At 41.2% G+C, this 18,421-nt stretch overlaps 2 protein-coding genes across 3 annotated transcripts; both read right to left on the bottom strand.

Moving 5' to 3' along the window:
• Nucleotides 1-6,217: 6,217 nt before the first annotated feature.
• Nucleotides 6,218-8,925, bottom strand: LOC103413795 (putative receptor protein kinase ZmPK1). The gene has a single exon (XM_008352238.4). The coding sequence runs from the start codon at nt 8,804-8,806 to the stop codon at nt 6,422-6,424; it is 2,385 nt and encodes a 794-aa protein (XP_008350460.2). The 5' UTR covers nt 8,807-8,925; the 3' UTR covers nt 6,218-6,421.
• Nucleotides 8,926-11,132: 2,207 nt separating this feature from the next.
• Nucleotides 11,133-17,946, bottom strand: LOC103450279 (serine/threonine-protein kinase ATG1c). 2 transcript variants are annotated; one of them, XM_008389609.4, is made up of 13 exons: nt 17,274-17,946; nt 16,093-16,210; nt 15,931-15,989; nt 15,288-15,352; nt 15,029-15,122; nt 14,865-14,945; nt 14,619-14,727; nt 13,725-13,791; nt 13,281-13,642; nt 12,824-13,182; nt 12,226-12,514; nt 11,861-11,931; nt 11,133-11,563 (listed from the first exon to the last, which is right to left on the bottom strand). In XM_008389609.4, the coding sequence occupies exons 1-13, from the start codon at nt 17,514-17,516 to the stop codon at nt 11,324-11,326; spliced, it is 2,157 nt and encodes a 718-aa protein (XP_008387831.2). In that variant the 5' UTR covers nt 17,517-17,946; the 3' UTR covers nt 11,133-11,323. The 2 variants fall into 2 exon arrangements, with proteins under 2 accessions (XP_008387831.2, XP_070665759.1); XM_070809658.1 differs by having other exon boundaries at nt 15,288-15,406; nt 17,274-17,773.
• Nucleotides 17,947-18,421: the final 475 nt, after the last annotated feature.

Raw genomic sequence — 18,421 nt, 5'->3', positions numbered from 1 at the left:
CGCTTCCAAGACTTTAAGTCTGTGAATGAATATAATTCTGAAGTTTGTCGAATCCGATCACTTCTCAAGTTTTGCAATGAAACTTTGACTGAAGAGGATCTCCTGGAGAAGACCTACTCGACCTTCTCTGCTTCTAATATTGTCCTGCAGCAACAATAAAGAGCTCAGAAGTTCACTAAGTTCTCGGATTTGATCTCTGTTTTACTTCTTGCTGAAAAGCAGAACCAGCTGTTGATGAAGAATCATCAAGCTCGACCTACTGGGGCTACTGTTGTGCCTGAAGCACATTATAGCACTAATCAGCACCCAAAACGCCAAAAGAGGCGTGGTAAGGGCGGCCAGAAGCCATCCCACCAAGGTCAACAGAGCCAAGGCCCATCCAAGGGAGGAAACAAAGCTCAGAAGCGCCCAAACCTCGCTCCCAAGGCCCCGAACTTCAAGAATAAGGGCAAAGCACCTGCCACAATGAATGACGATATGTGCTATCGTTGTGGTTCCAAGGACCATTGGTCCCGTATTTGCCGTGCTCCCAAGAAGGTTGTGGATGCATATCATTCTCGTCGTACGAAGTTTGAATCAAACTTCCTGCAAGTGGACGAACCGGAGACTACAAAGATGGAGGTTTCTGATTTTCAGGAGGATACCACTCCTATGGAAGATTAGAATCTTAGACATAGACTTATTTTTCAGTTAAAATAAGACAATTGGGGCCGAATTCCACCTTGTGGCCGAACCCCACCTTGTTTTTTGGTTGATTTTGAACAATTTTCCTTTATGTTTTGGATTATTAGTTGGCGATTTATTTTGGATATTAAGTTTTTAATCCTTGAATAAATGAAATTATTTTGAATTGATACTTGTTTTTATAAACTTTTATGCATGTGACCGATTCAAATTAATTTTTCATTCTAGGCATGACTAGTGGGAAAGTTAGTTGTCTGGCAGATAGTGCAACCACGCATACTGTTTTGCGTGAACGCATCTATTTCACTAACTTCGTACCTAAGAATGCACCTCTGACAACCCTCTCAGGCCCATCCAACCTGATCGAAGGATACGGTAAGGCACGTATAATGTTGTCCAATGGTACAATCTTGACCATTGCTGAGGCACTCTATTCTCCACGTTCCGGAAGAACGTTACTAAGTTTCAAGGACATTAGAGATAACAATTACCACGCTGAAACCCACGTAGAAAACGGAGTTGAATTTCTGTGCGTAACTTCCTACGAATATGGCCAGAAGCGTATTCTAGAGAAGATGGAGCGTAACCCGAGTGGTCTGTATACTACGACCATACGCCCCATAGAATGCTACTATGTGGCCGGCCCTACCACAGGGACCGCGCACGAAATTACACTTTGGCATGATCGTTTGGGACATCCTGGACGAATAGCGATGCGCCGTATCCTTAAAACTTCACACGGGCATCCACTAACCCGAAGCTTAGGTTCGATCCATGAAATTGCATGTCAAACATGTTCTATGGGAAAGCTTATTACTAAGCCTTCTTATGACAAGATTCGTTCGAATCCTCCCATTTTTCTACAACGGATTCAAGGGGACATTTGTGGACCGATTCAACCTCCCTGCGGACCATTTAGATATTTTATGGTTTTGGTTGACGCCTCTACACGTTGGTCACACGTGTGCTTGTTGTCCACAAGGAACGCTGCATTCTCCAAACTGTTGGCTCAGGTTATCAAGCTCAGGGCTCACCACCCTGATTATCCGATCAAATCTATTCGATTGGATAATGCTGGAGAATTCACATCTAAAACTTTTGATGACTATTGCATGTCGGTTGGGGTTGAAGTTGAACATCCTGTACCCCATGTTCACACCCAGAACGGCCTGGCAGAGGCTTTCATTAAGCGTTTACAAATGATTGCTCGATCGTTGGTCATACGTACCAAGCTCCCGATCGCTGCTTGGGGCCATGCAATATTGCACGCAGCAAAGTTGGTCCGCCTGAGGCCTGTTGCGACACAACCATTTAGTGCCCTTTAGTTGGTCACCGGATGCGAACCTGACATATCGCATCTGCGCGTTTTTGGTTGTGCGGTCTATGTGCCGATCTTGCCGCCCTTACGTACAAAAATGGGGCCTCAGCGAAGGATGGGAATCTATGTCGGATATGATTCTCCTTCGATTATTCGTTACTTAGAACCTTTGACAGGCGATCTGTTTACCGCTCGTTTCGCGAATTGTCACTTCTATGAGACAGTCTTCCTGTCGTTAGGGGGAGATACGAACGTCAACGTTCCTAATGAACGACGTGAATTATCGTGGACGACTCCCACTTTGTCTCATTTAGATCCCCGCACCGCTCAGTCTGAAGCTGAAGTGCAGCGCATATTAGATCTCCAGAGCATAGCTCAGAGCATGCCAGATGCTTTCACCGATCTAGCGCGCGTGACAAGATCACATATTCCAGCTGCGAATACGCCTGCAAAGATGGATGTACCAAATGTACGATGGACTACCCTCCTGGAAGCCCGGGACGCCAATTCTGGTGATCCACATACATTAGCGGCTAGCCAATCATCTGCCCCTACACAAAAGCGTGGCAGACCCCTTGGTTCAAAGGATTCACACCCCCGGAAGAGGAAAACCACGGCACAAGGTCCTGAAGAGCCTACCGTGAATCCGACTATCGCTTACTCATTTTACCCAACTCATGAGGAAATTCTAGATTATGGAAGCGTCCTTGAAGAGACGAATCCTCCTCCCGAGAATCATGAGATTTCGGTCTATTATGCTAGCTTAGATGATGTGTGGCGTAGAAATGAGATGATTGTCGACGATGCATTAGCATTTGCAGTAGCTACTGAGATCATGTTGAGCGATGACATTGAACCGCATTCCGTTGATGAATGTCGACGTAGAGCTGATTGGTCAAACTGGAAACAAGCAATCCAAGTCGAACTTGATTCACTTGCGAAACGTAAGGTGTTTGGACCTGTAGTTCCTACTCCTCCACATGTGAAGCCCGTTGGCTACAAGTGGGTTTTCGTTCGGAAGCGTAATGAGAAGAACGAAATTGTGCGTTACAAAGCTCGTCTTGTAGCACAAGGTTTCTCACAACGCCTCGGGATTGACTATGACGAAACTTACTCACCCGTTATGGATGTGATTACTTTTCGATACCTTATCAGTTTGGTAGTTTCCGAAAAACTGGATATGCAGCTGATGGACGTAGTAACCGCGTATCTCTATGGGGATCTTGATACGGAAATTTATATGAAAGTTCCCGAATGACTTACATTGACTGGTTCAAATATTTCCAAACCCCGGAACACGCTCTCAATTCGGCTGAGGCGTTCACTATACGGTTTAAAACAATCCGGAAGAATGTGGTATAACCGTTTGAGTGAGTATTTGAATAGTCAGGGATATGTGAATAACGAACTCTGCCCTTGTGTGTTCATTAAGAAGTCACATTCCGGATTTGCGATTGTTGCAGTATATGTCGATGACATGAATCTCATCGGAACTCCTGAAGAGCTCGCGAGAACTGCTTCGCACCTGAAGTCGGAATTTGAGATGAAAGATCTAGGTAAGACTCGATACTGTCTCGGTCTCGAGATAGAGCATTGTTCGGATGGAATCTTAGTACATCAATCGAACTACACCCAGAAGGTGTTGCGCCGTTTTAATGAGGATAAAGCGAAGTCTTCGAGTACTCCTATGGTCGTTCGTACGCTAGATGCAAAGCGAGATCCCTTCCGTCCGAAGGAGGATGATGAAGAGATTTTGGAGCCTGAAGTTCCTTATCTAAGTACGATAGGCGCTTTATTGTACTTAGCTCAATACACTAGACCCGACATCTCCTTCGCTGTTAATCTTTTGGCAAGATACAGCAATGCACCAACACGCAGACATTGGACTGGCGTGAAAGACATCTTCCGTTACCTTAAGGGTACTACGGATTTGGGCTTATTCTATCCCTACGAATCCTCGAGTGATGCCGCACCCTATGCTCATCGGGTTGATTCTCGCCTTGTTGGTTATGCCGACGCTGGATACTTATCTGATCCGCACAAGGCGCGTTCTCAAACGGGTTATGTCTTTACCGTTGAAGGCACCGCAATATCTTGGAGGTCAACTAAACAGACCTTAGTTGCCACTTCGTCTAACCATGCTGAAATTCTCGCCTTACATGAAGCAACTCGGGAATGCTTTTGGTTGAGAGCAGTAGTGGGCCATATTCGAAGCTCCTGTGATCTTCATCCCGCCGTTAATGCCCCGACGACGATTTTTTAAGAAACGCAGCTTGCATCGAACAGCTCAAGAAGGGTTACATCAAAGGAGACAACACCAAGCATATTACGCCGAAGTTCTTCTTTACACATCAACAACAAGAGCATCAGAAGATTGAAGTCACGCAAATCCGATCACAAGACAATCTGGCCGACCTCTTCACCAAATCACTACCGAATGCGACGTTTCAGAAGCTTGTTCATGGAATTGGTATGCGTAAACTTTCTGAGTTGTAACTTTGCTATTTCTCTTTGGAATTATGTCAAACTCAGGGGGAGTATCTTCTAGATACTTGCTTGATCTTAATGTACTCTTTTTCCCTACGATTAGGAGCATTTTTCCCACTGGGTTTTTGCTACCTAACTAGGTTTTAACGAGGCACCCACCTTGGGCTGGTCATATCCCTGATGACGTCCTGTAGACGTTTCTTTTGACTTTGCATTTCTCACGCATTTTTCCTTAGACTATGAATTTTGTCCCTACTTGGGTTTTTGCCATAGCCTTAGGGTTTTTTAGTGAGACTTACTACTTATGCAAGTTCCTACCTTATTGAGAATAAGCGTTGTTCCTTGGAATCAGTGCCAACGAGTCGACTTCCTCAACTTCTGCATGATGCTAAATCTACCTTGAGTATTTACACACTCAAGGGGGAGTGTTGTAAACATTCCTAGTTTAAGTATGATTGTGTAAATCCTAGATAAGATTTGATTCTAGTTATCCTTTCCTATTACAACTTGTATTACTTGGAGGAGAAGAAATATCTTCTCTCCCTTTACTACTATAAATAAAGGCACAATGTAGGAGGGATAACAACACACACATTCCCCTACAATTCTACAAACACACATCTCTCTCCTCTCCCTCTCTGCCGCCGGCCCTAGTCCCTCTGTCAGATAAAATAGACCACAACACTAACAATTTTTTTAACCAATTTATTTTTTCCTTTGAAAAAAAAAAAAAAAAAAAAACATTATCCCAAGCCATCATCGTCCTTGCCTAGTGCCCACCTCTTATCTGTCACACAAAGTTTCAAACTAACTTTTTCTTCTGTATTACCTTTCGCAAAGGGAACAAAGGATTCAAAGACCCAATCAAGGCTATTGAATTCTTCTGACAAGTTTGAATCAAATGGGTTGCTTGATTGCGAACTGTCTAAGAAAGAGCTTCCACAAAAAAAAAAAAAAAAATCAATATTTGATTGCTAAGTCTGCTTCCTCATACTCTCCGATTTCGATTCCGACTTCGAACCAATCGCAATCATTGTAGATTTGCTTCTGATTTCTTAAATAGAATCCACCTTGATCTCTCTCTTCTCTCTCACAGTTCACCGCGGCCATTGAGAAAAGGGGAGGGGAGGGTGCGAAGGCAAGATACTGGGAGTGCACAGGATTCCGGTGCGTCTGGGGAGAAGGAATTGGGTGGGGATTGAGAGTGGGAGGGAGAGATCGTGGTGATGGAGTGACTTATTCATCGTGACGACAACTAACTATTTCCTCCATTTTGTATGAGGACTCTTGAATGTTAGCCTGTCATTCTCAACCAATTTCCACTTTTTAATACAAGGAAAATGGCATCATATGCTTGATTTAATACCTATTTTAGCAACTAGTAATCTGCAATTTGAATACTTTTCAAACATGCATATATCCCACAAAAGAATTGCAGTTGTGATATCAGTAATGAGGCTTACTATATTGCAACATGTAGTGAATGTAAACTTCTAACACAAGCAACAGTAGCAGCAAGAACCTGCTGTTATAACTGTAATCAACAAAACTTAAAACCTTCTGTGGATGCTCATATCAACAGATGAGCAGAAGCAGTTAAGAACTTATACACAAGTACAAGTAGATCTAATCGCCAAAAACCGAACCGAGGAAAAGACTCCTGTTTAGCTTAAATCAGAATAAAATTTACTTCTCGTTCGGAGAATGTACATAAGACTCATCTGCACATATTCAGAAAATTTTAGATTTCAATGTGTAAAACTTGAATATGAGGTTCATAACAATATATTGCACGAAACAAATTCTTAGAAAGCTAAAATGATGGATTCCTACCCTTGATTACAAGTTATTGGTAGCAACATAATTCTACAAACAAAAACAATATTTGGTATTACTTTCAGCCTCTGTTATTCTGTGATCTTCAATTGATCTTCACTCAATATTTTCAAGCAGAATCTCGACAACCTTACTCATGGCTGGCCTTGCATTGCGGTCCTCGTGAACACACAACAGAGCAACTTTCATCAATCTTTCGAGCTTGTTCGATTCGAATTCAGGCAGTAGTCTCTGGTCAATCACTTGCTTAAGCCCTTCTTTTTTTATCTTTTCAGTCACAAATTGAACCAGTTGGTTGCACTCATTGTACTCTTTGGCAAGCGCTGAAATGAGAATCGAAGCGCTCTTTCCACTCAGAAGTTCCAGCAAAACAATCCCATAGCTGTACACATCCGCCTTGGCATCAATGTTCAGGTTCATCATCCACTCCGGAGCCATATAACCTCTGGTGCCCCGCGCTTTTGAAAATCCCATCCCTTGCATGTCTTTGATGCCATGGATATCTGTGAATAGCTTTGACATCCCAAAGTCTGCCACTTTAGGTTCAAGCTGATCATCTAACAGTATGTTTTGAGGCTTTACATCGCAGTGGAGCACCCACTCAAGGCACTCCTCATGTAAATACGACAAACCCTTTGCAGTGCCTACCGCAATCTTGTATCTCTGCTCCAATCCTAGTTCCACATCTGAGAACAAGATTTTGTCCAATGATCCATTCTCAAGGTACTCATAGACGAGAAGCTTATGCTGATTGTCCGTGCAGAAACCCCACAGTTTAACCAAGTTTCGGTGATTGATATTCCCTATCACACTCACCTCTGCCCAAAACTCTGCATCTCCTTGCAAGACACCATCTAGTCTCTTCACAGCTACAACTCTTTCGTCGTCTAGGACCCCTTTATACACGGTTCCAAAGCCTCCTCTTCCTACCTCCTGCTTGAAATTATTGGTTGCTTTTTTTAGTTCTGCGTACGTGAAGCGCTTGAATCCCATGGCTAATGCTATGTAACCCATGTTCACAAATTCCTCTTTAGCCTGCTTTCGGAAGATGTACCACCATGTCAAGCCAATGCAGATTGCTTCAATTACCGCAAATGAGCTCACAAAACCAATCAGGTAATCCATGTACCGATTTTTATTTCCCTTTTCCACTTCAACATCACTACTTTGGAGAACAACTTGTGCCGCTGAACAGTTCAAATCATATGTTACTAGCCCGTTTAGGACTTCATTGCTCAGAAAGCCCTTCGGAATTTTGATATGCATGATTTGGAGAGTGCTTGGCATACTTAATCCGTTAAGGAGTAAACTTTTAGGGAAACAATGTCCAAGTCCATCCAGAGTATATCCGAACCCTTTACATCTTGTATCGTTTTGGCACGATTTCTGGCATTCTTGAAAAGAAACTTTGGGAGAATAAGTTTCCAAGTCATATCCATAGTAATCTGTGTTGGGAAGCTCCATGAATTCTGAATTGTTTGAATCATGGCTCAAATTGAACACTGGCGAGCAGCCTTTCGACCCATCTGAAGGATCGTTTCTGGTGAAACCATGAGGGCAAGCACAAGTAGGTTGTGGTTTGTAAGTGCAAACACCGTATTCACCACACAAGCCGTGAACCAAGCACGCATCGACACCCTCAGGCAACCATGACAGTTCCCAAAGCCCGGATGATTCATTTAGACTGTACAACCTCAAGATGCCATCATAATCCATTGTTAAACGGCGTTTTGGACCAACCCCGTAATCAGATGCATTGAACTTCAAATTGTCACTCGATATAAATTGTCCGGCCTCATCCAGAATTGCTAGTCTAGAACTATTGTAAGGTGTTCTACCACTCTGGAAAACAGTTAGGTCCGTCCTTGGCCAATAAACACTTGAAAGTAGAGCGCCATTGTATATGAGATATAGTACATTATTATCGTCAAATTTGAAGTTGTAAAATCCAGATAAGTATGTACCTTGACTTCTCATAGACACCAAGGTTGTGTTCTTGACAAATTTCTGTGACGGTAGAAGTGTATCCGTGGGAAAATCAAAACTCTGCCAGATGACCTTCTTTTCTTGGTTGAGCAGCACCAAGTTTCCGGTCTCAAGAAGCCGTGCTTCCAAGCCCGTGTTGGAGATAGTGTTGGTTGACCATATAATCGATCCAACCCCATCAGTCAAGACCAGGTTGCCATTTCTGTGGAAGGTTAGCTTGGATCCTCGTACGCTGACCGGTCTGTCTCTATTCGCCATCCAAACCACTGTTTTATCGGCTGACTTTGTGAACCATATTGAATAACAAGATGAATTGCTGCCAATGCGGTAAAATCCAGCGGAGAAAGTTCCGTTGGGCGAAACCAAGAAGTCACCTTCTTCCTCAACTATCAAAGAACTCCCCGGCCTTAGGCTTTGCAGCCCTGTGAACCCCGCTTGACTCCAACCAACCGTGGCTGCAAACAGCGAAAGAACAAGAAGTTTGAGAACTTCCATGGCGGTTTTCGGAGAATGCTTCAGGGCTGTTGGAAATGGTCTTGTGCCAATCTGGACTGTTAAGTTGCCGTCTTGCCATGAAATAGAACGTTCGTCTCTTGGTTTTTTTTTTTCTTTGGGATTATATGCGGAATGTTCTTCGATTATGCAATAAAAGTCAAACTTATTACAGCAAATGTCTTTGCTTCTACACCATAACTACAATTATTTTCAAACTATTAATTCTTTTAATTCCATGAAATATTATGGTCTATTGAACGCGTTATGCAACTTGAATATTATTAAACCCAATTTATTCAAGTAGCAAATTGCAATCTGAATTCTTCCGAAGATATTTTGCGCAATATGTATAGTACAAAACATGCACAAATCCGAGATGACGTTGATTTTTCTTTTGCGTTAGGTTAGTTTGACGCAGTATGTCCAGCCCTTGCACCTGAATTTGAATCTCCTTTCCCGTAGATTAGAGTTGTATCGAGTAGTTTAGACTATCGCTTGTACACAAAAGACTTATAAATGTGATAGCAATACTTATTTTTACCAAGGATTCAATCTTCACATTCTAACAAAGTTTTTATTACTGTATTGGTATGTTGCTCTTATCTTCCCTCCACAGGAAATTCCAATCTCTACCATCTTTGCTGCTTGTTTCCAGTTGAACTGTCCATTCAGCTTTGAATCCATCATATCCTCGATCCACCGATCTTCCCCGCGTTAAATGTTCCGCTTCTCTACCCTCACGAACTGGATAGTCAGCTCCGATTCTTGATCCTCAGTGTTCTCTAGTGCCCAACTGGATAGTCGAATGCCCTTCACCATCTCTAGAATCACCACTCCATAACGATAGACATCCGCTTTCGCAGTGATTGGAAGGTTCAGAGCCAACTCGAGAGCCATATATGATATATCCTTTCGTCCCTCGAATTTGAGAGAACATTGAGCTCAGGCTGCCTCTCTGGGTTGACTTTGCTAGCCCAAAATCTGCAATCTTTAGCTCGAAATTTCTGTCTTGAAGTATGTTTTCGGGCTTCATGTTGCAATGGATATCCATTCTAGACACTCAGGGTGAAGATAGGCTAAACCCTTTGCTATTCACATTGCAACTTTAAACCTTTCTTGCCATCCAAGGAAATTTGGGGGGAACTGGTGCTTGTCCAACGAGCCATTTTCGACGTGCTCAGAGACAAGGAGTTTGTGCTTATTATCGGGACAGAATCCCTAAATTCCCTCTAGGTTCATGTGATTGATTTTCCCAATCGTGCAAACCTCTGCCTAAAGCACATCTTCCCCTTGATATATATCTTCAGTTTCTTCACAGCCACCACTCCTTCGTCCGCCAGAACGCCCTTGTACTCAGCACCGGAGGTTCCTCTTCCAAGCTCTTCCTTGAAGTTTTCGGCTGCTTTCGTGAGCTCAGCATAGCAAAACTTATCCATCTTCCATCGGAGCTCCTGCACAGTGCCTTCAAGATCGAAATGTCAGGACCATCGAACATGAGCGTCAAACCATTGTCATTGTCGAAATGGAAGCTGAAACAGCCAGTTCCAAAAGTGCTTTTTCCCAAAGTCGATATTAGCGCTTCTTGCTCTTTGTATAAGGTTGGTTTGGGAGGAGAGTTGAAGGTTTTGTAATGACTAATGATGTTTAATGAACATAGAAGCTTGGATGGAGTGCCATAAAATAGAATCACCAAAGTTGGTGGGCTGCAGGTTGTGGATTATCCCGCCAATTAGTCTCTTGTTCAACTCACTACGTCCCGGTTCAAACTTTTTTCCTCCCTAGTGTAGTAACATTGGTGGGTTAAAGGTAAAGATTTTAAAACTGTGTGTACGGGTTGACGTTGACCTCCATTGCCTAAAGACGACGGCAAAGAGGAGACATCAATTTCCGGAAGGGCCACATTTTGTCCTGGCACCCGGTGTTTTATGAGGACTTTTATAGTCCGACCTACTATCCCCAACATTGATAGCCCAACTACTCACAATTCAGACAAGTCAACCTAAAAAGGGTTGGTGAGAGACTTACCTATATCCCAAGCAAATAACGGAAGCTCATGCATCTAATTTTAGCGCATAAGGACATTATTGATTTGAGATACGGCCATAGTAGCATCCCAGGTGTAGGCAAGCCCCTGTGACGGAGTATTTGTATCTGTAATGAGATGTGCTCTAGCAAGTAATGAATGGATCGGGCAGAACGTAAGCCATTCCTCAACATACTGCTGCTCGGATTCAAACCCGCCCACTCCTCTTTGGGTAGAATATCGCTTGTAACCTAATAAATATTTGATGTCCATTACAACAGGCACAAACACAACACAAAGGGGTAAACGAATATGAACATTTTCATCATTCTTTAAATGACAGAAATGAAATAAATACATGTTACCTAATGAACTAAACATGTTCCACCAACTTCCCACATCCTTCAATCAAAGAATAGCTGTACAAACAAATTATTATACAGTGTACAGTCAATCGGGGCACGTAGAAAACTACACTTTTAAGTTATTCATTTCTAAGGCGGGCATTGTTGTTCCTCGCACTTCAAAATCGCCATCCGCTGAGACCTTGAGTAACCTTGCCTGTTATTAAGTATGCCAATGTAATTTCGAAGCCTATACCGGTCAGAGTTTGTCAGGGAGAATGGCGGGTTGAGAATGAGCAATGGTGCTTCGACTAGAAGAAAGACCAAGAGGCGCACAGCCTTCGTATAGAACACTGCCGCACTTTCCATGTTACCCATTAGCTCATCAACCTACATATACGAGGAATACCAATTTACTTCTACCACTAGATTTTATAAGTTGATTCTCTGCTATAGAGTATGTAACGATCTGGCTTGAAGGTAATTTCGTGGATGATATACAGTTTGAATGATAAATAGACGAGCATGTAGAAAAGACCAAACAGATTTGTGTCGAAGGAGCATTGGTTTTAAAAAGACAACGGTTTTCAGAGCCTTTACAGCTAGTTTAATCTGTGTAAACAAAATTTAAAAGAGAAATGAATGGCATGTTTACAAATATGAGAAAAGAGGAAAAAATATACTTACGCCCCCATTTTTCCCGAAAGCCAGAGCAGATTGAAATATTGTCTCCATTGCATCTGGCATCTCTGCATGTCCTGTAACCATTAGAAAGTAAACCAGAAGATTGTTAGAGAAGATAAACAAAAAAAATTATGTTTTCATGTCAACTGAAGATATCAGGAAGAACCTAGTGTTCTTATTTAGCGAAACATGCATGCATAAATACGACAAGAATGATGCAAAACTGGTTTCCAAAAGTCATCGATGAAATAGTTTCCACATTATAGGAGCAGAGAAACATTTGGTCTTACTGGTCATAAGTACTTAATCAATGATGCATATGGCAAAACCAAAAAGGCTCCAGATGACATTGAGAATTGAATGCATACCGGGCTCAATAGCCTTTGCAAGCTCCTCTGCATGCTCAACTTCTTGGAGAAATTCCCGCTCAATCTGAGAGGAAATATCTTCAGGTCCTTGAGTGTTAACATCAAGGCTTTCGTCCATATCAGGACTATTATGCTTCTTGCTGGTGGTCCTAAATCTTGTAGTTTCTTGACTCGGACTTCCTTCCATAGCTGAGGCAGCCTGTGTATGGCATATATGAAGAGCTTGCTTCCAAATTGCAAGAATTACGAGCTGAATTGAGAATGCTTCTCGATGCTTCCCTGCCTGCGTCTTTTCCCACCATAAAAAGAAACACACAGAGATACCGTAATCAGTTAAAACACAAGGGAAATAGAAATAATATTCAGTGTATAGCAGAGAAAACCCATCATTCTGTATAGCAAATCAAGAGTCTAGTCTAGCTGCATCTGAAGCACATGCATGTAGGTACCAGTATCAACTCTTAGCACCAAAAGATTCTATACGCTAATCTTAACAACAGTGCATTTTTCTGATTTTTTCAAACAAGGAACTTCTACATACTGATTTTACAGAGGGAACCATAAAAAACTTCATACAAGTGGGCATCTCATGATTTACCTTTTCATGAACTAATTCAGTAAGAGCAGACACACATTGCTGCAACGAACTAAGCCTTGTCATGCAGTGTGTTGATGGCTGCTCCAACGCATCTCCCATATCCGTTGATCCTAATGACGTCCCTGGAGCAGAACTCTGACTATCCAAGCTTCCTATGCAACACATGTTACTATTAGCTGCTGCACCCATGATTGGCATTGGGGCACTTGACGAGGTGGCTAATGATTCTCGAGGGAGACTCTGTGATTTGTATAAAGAAGGGCTTGGTTTGGAAGCACTAGCTGAGGAAGAAGACAAATCAACTGGAGGTCCAGACACAAGAACATAATCTTGATCAATCAACTCCAGTGAATCCATAACTGCGAACGCAAATAAGATAATAGATGCATGTTGTATTAAGACATTTCTGGATGTAGATAACTAATAATGAAATTAGAAGAGTACAACAGAATCCTACCTCTTGATCGAGCATTCACTGGTTTTTGGTGCACAGATCTTAGAGGGTCAGTTAGATTTCTATCTAATGGTCTATGGCCGTCCAACCTAAGACTAGAATTTTCTTTACGTGTTGCATTGCCATATCTGTACGAAGTGGTAGGTGATGCTTCCCGTCTATCACCTTTTGTATCGAGAGAAAATCCATAAGTGGACTTCATCGAGGACCTCCTCCTTGAAAAGGATGGGCTCCCCTCAGGGCCACTGGAATCATCATCTAAAAGGAAAGGCAGACAATCCTCTTGAGAACTTTCCTCCATGTTCATCATTGCATTGTGTTCAGATGTAGGAAGTCCATCCGCCATTCTTGATGCCCTCCTACTCCTGCATGAAACCAAGAATCATCTTAAATATAAGGAATAGTTTTAGTCAAACACATGAAGACTGAACTATTTGCCTCATTTACCTTGAATATGGTGACTGTTGAGAAAGAAATGGGTGATTAAAGAACTCTTCAAATGTTAGGCGTTCCACTGTATACACAATAACAGAGAAAAAAATCAGAACTATGGGGTAACATTAGTTAAACAAATCAGGAGCTAAGCAGATTTCAATCATCCTTCCATGCATGCATTCGTTCATTCATCATTTTCCCTTTGTTTCTAGAATATATTGGATCACATATAAATCTGAGTTTCTTAAGATGCTTCCACATTAATTTAGTCTTCATCTGATGTTTGTTTTGGTCACCTTTTTAATCCTATTATTTACACATCTTCATACCATCTGAGCCTAGTTTCTCTTATCTACCATTATTAGGTATCACTCTCAACCTTTTCGTAATGCAAACATTTTTTATTGTATTTTCTAGTCACTCCTATATCCATCTTAAATTCTAGTTCACATACTTTATTGGAGATAAGAATCTTGCGGGTTCTACTACACTATCCCTTTCTCACTTGTATCAAAAAAGATAAAAAAAGCGCTTACACTTATTTGGAGCACTACCACAGTAAAGTAACTATGAACTCAATGTGTAACAACAAACCAACTTAGAATTCTTACATGCCTAAGCTGTATACATCCTTTCAGTTCTTATAAAAGTGAAACTAAGCCAAGGTCATTCTAGTTATACAAGAACAACAATGATATATCAAGGTTTTACACTGATAGGAACCAGCTCATGCAGCTAGCTTCCATCTCTCACGCAAAATCAAGAAACTTGGCAACATAAAAATGATTATAAACCCGTTTTAGCATCCAATTATTGTCCTGTTTTAGCCTAACTTGGAATTACACATGCAAATTTCACTTAATTATATTAGATGAATACTTGGATTATTGAACCAAAACTAGATACCCGGATTGCGGCGTAACAATTTCTGACACAATTCCTTGCACTCTGAACTCAAATTGTTGCTATCTGAAGGGAACTGCAACTCAGTTGCTTTCAGTATGTTCTGAAGCAACTGCAAAACACGAGAGAAATTAATTGAAAAGTGAGGCAGAAATACAATTGAAAATTACTGATTTGGTCCATACCTAATATTAGCTTGAGGTCTATAAAGAAAAGGAAACGGAAAAGGGAAAGGTTTTGTAACTGAACCTGTATTTGATTGTTTCCTGTAAATGGGGTTCTCCCAGTTACAAGTTGAAATAAAATTGCACCAACACTCCAGAGATCTGCCTGCGTATTCAGTTCAAGGTTAGTGGGAAAATGGCTCATGAAATAATTGTGATTGCCTATCAGTAGAGAAGAGTAAATTTCACCTTTGCATCATATTTTTGAAGTTGCATTATCTCTGGAGCCATGTAAAGTGGTGAACCACACAAGGTTTCAGCAAGGCCTCGAGGTTGCAGAGATCTGCCCCAAAAACAGGAAATTTTGATAAGAATGAATGGGATAGAGAGTCAACAAACACCATATGCAATCAATTACTAAAAGATAATAATGAAGTCAATGGACATGCTTGAATAGATAGGGTAACGATTTACCCCAAAAAAAGCAAAACGACAATGATGCTTTTACCTTGCAAATCCAAAATCTGCGATCTTCAAGACTGAATTGTTGTCATTGGTGGACAGCAAGAGATTCTGTTCCAAGAATGATAAACATTACAAATGGAATGACATAGCAACGAAACCTTTCTGCAAAGACAAGATTACTACAAATCAAACAATATCCTATGACATCTCCAACCATCACTATTTAGTTATACATAAGTACCTAATCTTAGACCATTAAATATTTCTCTACAGCTGAGACTCAAATGGGTGGAAATATTTTAATCCGAACAGCAGGAGTGCTATAATCCTAAAACTGATGCCCTCGGATTAGCTACTTATGTTAGCCCCTTACAACAGAATGCCTGTATATGTATGTGTAACGTATAGTGATGATCTCCTACCAGACAATCTAGCATGTTAGCTCGTTGTCTTATCAGAACATGTTATATTGCCTAGCATCAAGCAACATATTGATCAGATGGAATTATCGATCATGTATGATTATACGCTGTCCTGATTAATAATCTGACATTAGATTATTTGGTGAGAGATCATCACTATATAAATGGTAATGATCAAGTTGAAAAATATAACTAACCTAAACCATCATTGCACTAATTGAACAATCAAAATTTAATTATAATTAGCATTTGATTCAACCAGACCTGTGGCTTGAGATCCCGATGTATAAGATTGTTGTCACGAAGCATTTGTAGACCTGCCACTGTAAGTAACACAATTACTTCAAAATTAGTACATATACAACTCCTTATATATGCAGACAGAAAAAGAAGATGATCTGAAGCAATAAAAATTCTGAGGCAAACCTAGCTGCTGCATGAAGTGTTTTGCAAGAGCTTCAGGCACTTTTCCATGACGTTGAATATACATAAAAAGATCGCCACCTCTGCAATACTCTAAGACAAGATTTATCTTCCCAGGAACCTGTTTTAATTGAATGGCAAACAAACATTATGAGGGAAACAAAGAAATGAGGGGTAATTTGAAAGCGTTAACCAACAGCAAAAGCGAGATTGGTCTTTTCCCCACCCATAAATCGTAACAAAGTAAAGCATAGCACCAGTTATATCTCTCTACTAATTAGGCAATTCCAAAGGTGCCTTCCATTTATGTACAAAAACAATTATTAAATGCCTAAAATGATAACTTCTCATGCCAAACATCCAGTTCTCCAATGCTGGAAGTTTTTTGCCCCGCTAAGTTTCGCTGCCGACAAAGGGTTGGCGTTTTCTTTCGATATGCGACAAGAAAATGCTGGAACCATTACCCCATAACCTACTCACTTCCCTCAACTAAAGCAGAAAGTGGCTTCAGCTTTCACTCGTGTAAAGCCATTTTCTGTGAAAGTATTTGCATTTCTACATGTGTCATCAACCAAATAAATCCTAGGGGGCCTTTCAGCCCACTCCAGTTTATGTTCTTACTAAATGCGACAAGAAAACGCTGGAAGCACTACTTCATAACCTATTCATTTTCCTCAACCAATGCAGAAAGTTGTTTTAGTTTTCGATCAAGTGAAGCCATTTTCAGTTAAAAGTATTCACATTTCTACATGTGTCATCAACCAAACAAATCCTAGAGCGCTTTTCAGCCCGCTAAAGTTTATGTTCTTACTAAATGCAACAAGAAAACGCAGTTGTTTCAATGCAGAGTACACATTCCCTGCAAATTTAATGCCTTAATTACATAAAGGAAATATTAAGATTCCACGAACACCAGAAAGCAACAAAGAAGACTTCAATAAGCTCCTAGAGAGAGAAAGAGACAGACTTTTCTATGTATGAACTTTCCAAACAACATAGCCACACAAAGTAATCAAAGTCTCAAGTAAATTCAAAGCTTTCAGCATCCAGAAACCCCGAAAAATTCAAACCTAATCGAAACAGCAGAGCTCAATACACTTTCCCTCCATTTTCCCCAATTTTCTCAGCAACAGAACTTCAGCCAAAAATATAAACAAACTAAAAAAACCCTAAATTCCACCAACCTCTATAATATCGTGCAACCGAATAATATTCGGGTGGTCAATCTTCTTCATTATGAAAATCTCCGACAACAGACTCTCCTGCAACTTCTTGTTCAGCCGCCCAGTCGCGATCTCCTTAATCGCCACCTCCGTCCCGTGGACCCGGTGGCGCGCGTGCCAAACCACCGAGAACGAACCCGACCCGATTTGCCGATCCACTAGATAGTCCCCGACGACCCTCCCCCTCCCGGACGCCTGAGCCATTTCTACCCCCTCCAAATAACCCAAAACCCTAACGGCTCCGAACCCGAAACCCGAATCTTGAAGCTCCCGTATTTCCGAACTTGCCGGACCTCGTATGTAGATCTCCTCGGGATTCGATTTCGACCCCTGTTTCGGTCGGATTCTGATAACGCGATGAGAGAGAAAGAGAAAAAAAATTGGAGAGAGAGAGAGGGGTAGGGAGATTAATGGGAGGTCTTTTGCTTATTAATTCGGAGCGTAAGGTTGAAAAACTTGATGTGATTAAGCCGATTAGAATATTTGATTAAGCAATCTGATAAACTTCGTCATCGTGATGATTGCAAATTCGTGATTAGTGATAATAATTGAGATTAGTGGTTTTTTTTTTTTTTTTTTTTTGTCTTTTCGGTGGAGTGAGAGGATTTTCGGTAGCGTCCAAGTACGGGGACGGGGGAAGAGGCTGAAGAAAGAGAAAGCGTAGAGCTAAAACATAACAGGGAGCGAGAGCGATGATTCCCTGCGGATGCGTATATCCGGTACAAATCGTGAGGGGGCGCACACGAGCGTCTTCTCTTCGAGTCGTGGCTGTTCATTGACAGGTGGCGCGGTGTGGTTGGCGGAAGGTATTTTCTGTTGAGGTTGGCGATGATGGGATTGAACCAGGGACAATAATTGAAATATGTTCACTCCCCTTAATAAAGCGATGATTAGATTAATAAATAATATTTTTAACATTATGTGTTGTATACTATGTGTTATTATATTAGTGAATGAAAGGTTTAATTTTAGAACACTTCCAATAGAGACGTTAAATGATAAATGTGAAATGTTAATTTGATAAGTGATGTGGCAATGTTAGTTTTTTTTTTCTTATTCCAACCCATATATTTTTTTGTTACAAATGATATTTATCGGATCCATTTTTA

Source organism: Malus domestica, chromosome 12, assembly GCF_042453785.1.
Source record: "Malus domestica chromosome 12, GDT2T_hap1".
Taxonomy (NCBI): Eukaryota; Viridiplantae; Streptophyta; class Magnoliopsida; order Rosales; family Rosaceae; genus Malus; species Malus domestica.
The sequence above is the reverse complement of the archived record's forward strand: the minus strand, read 5'-3'. Positions and strand labels throughout refer to the sequence as shown.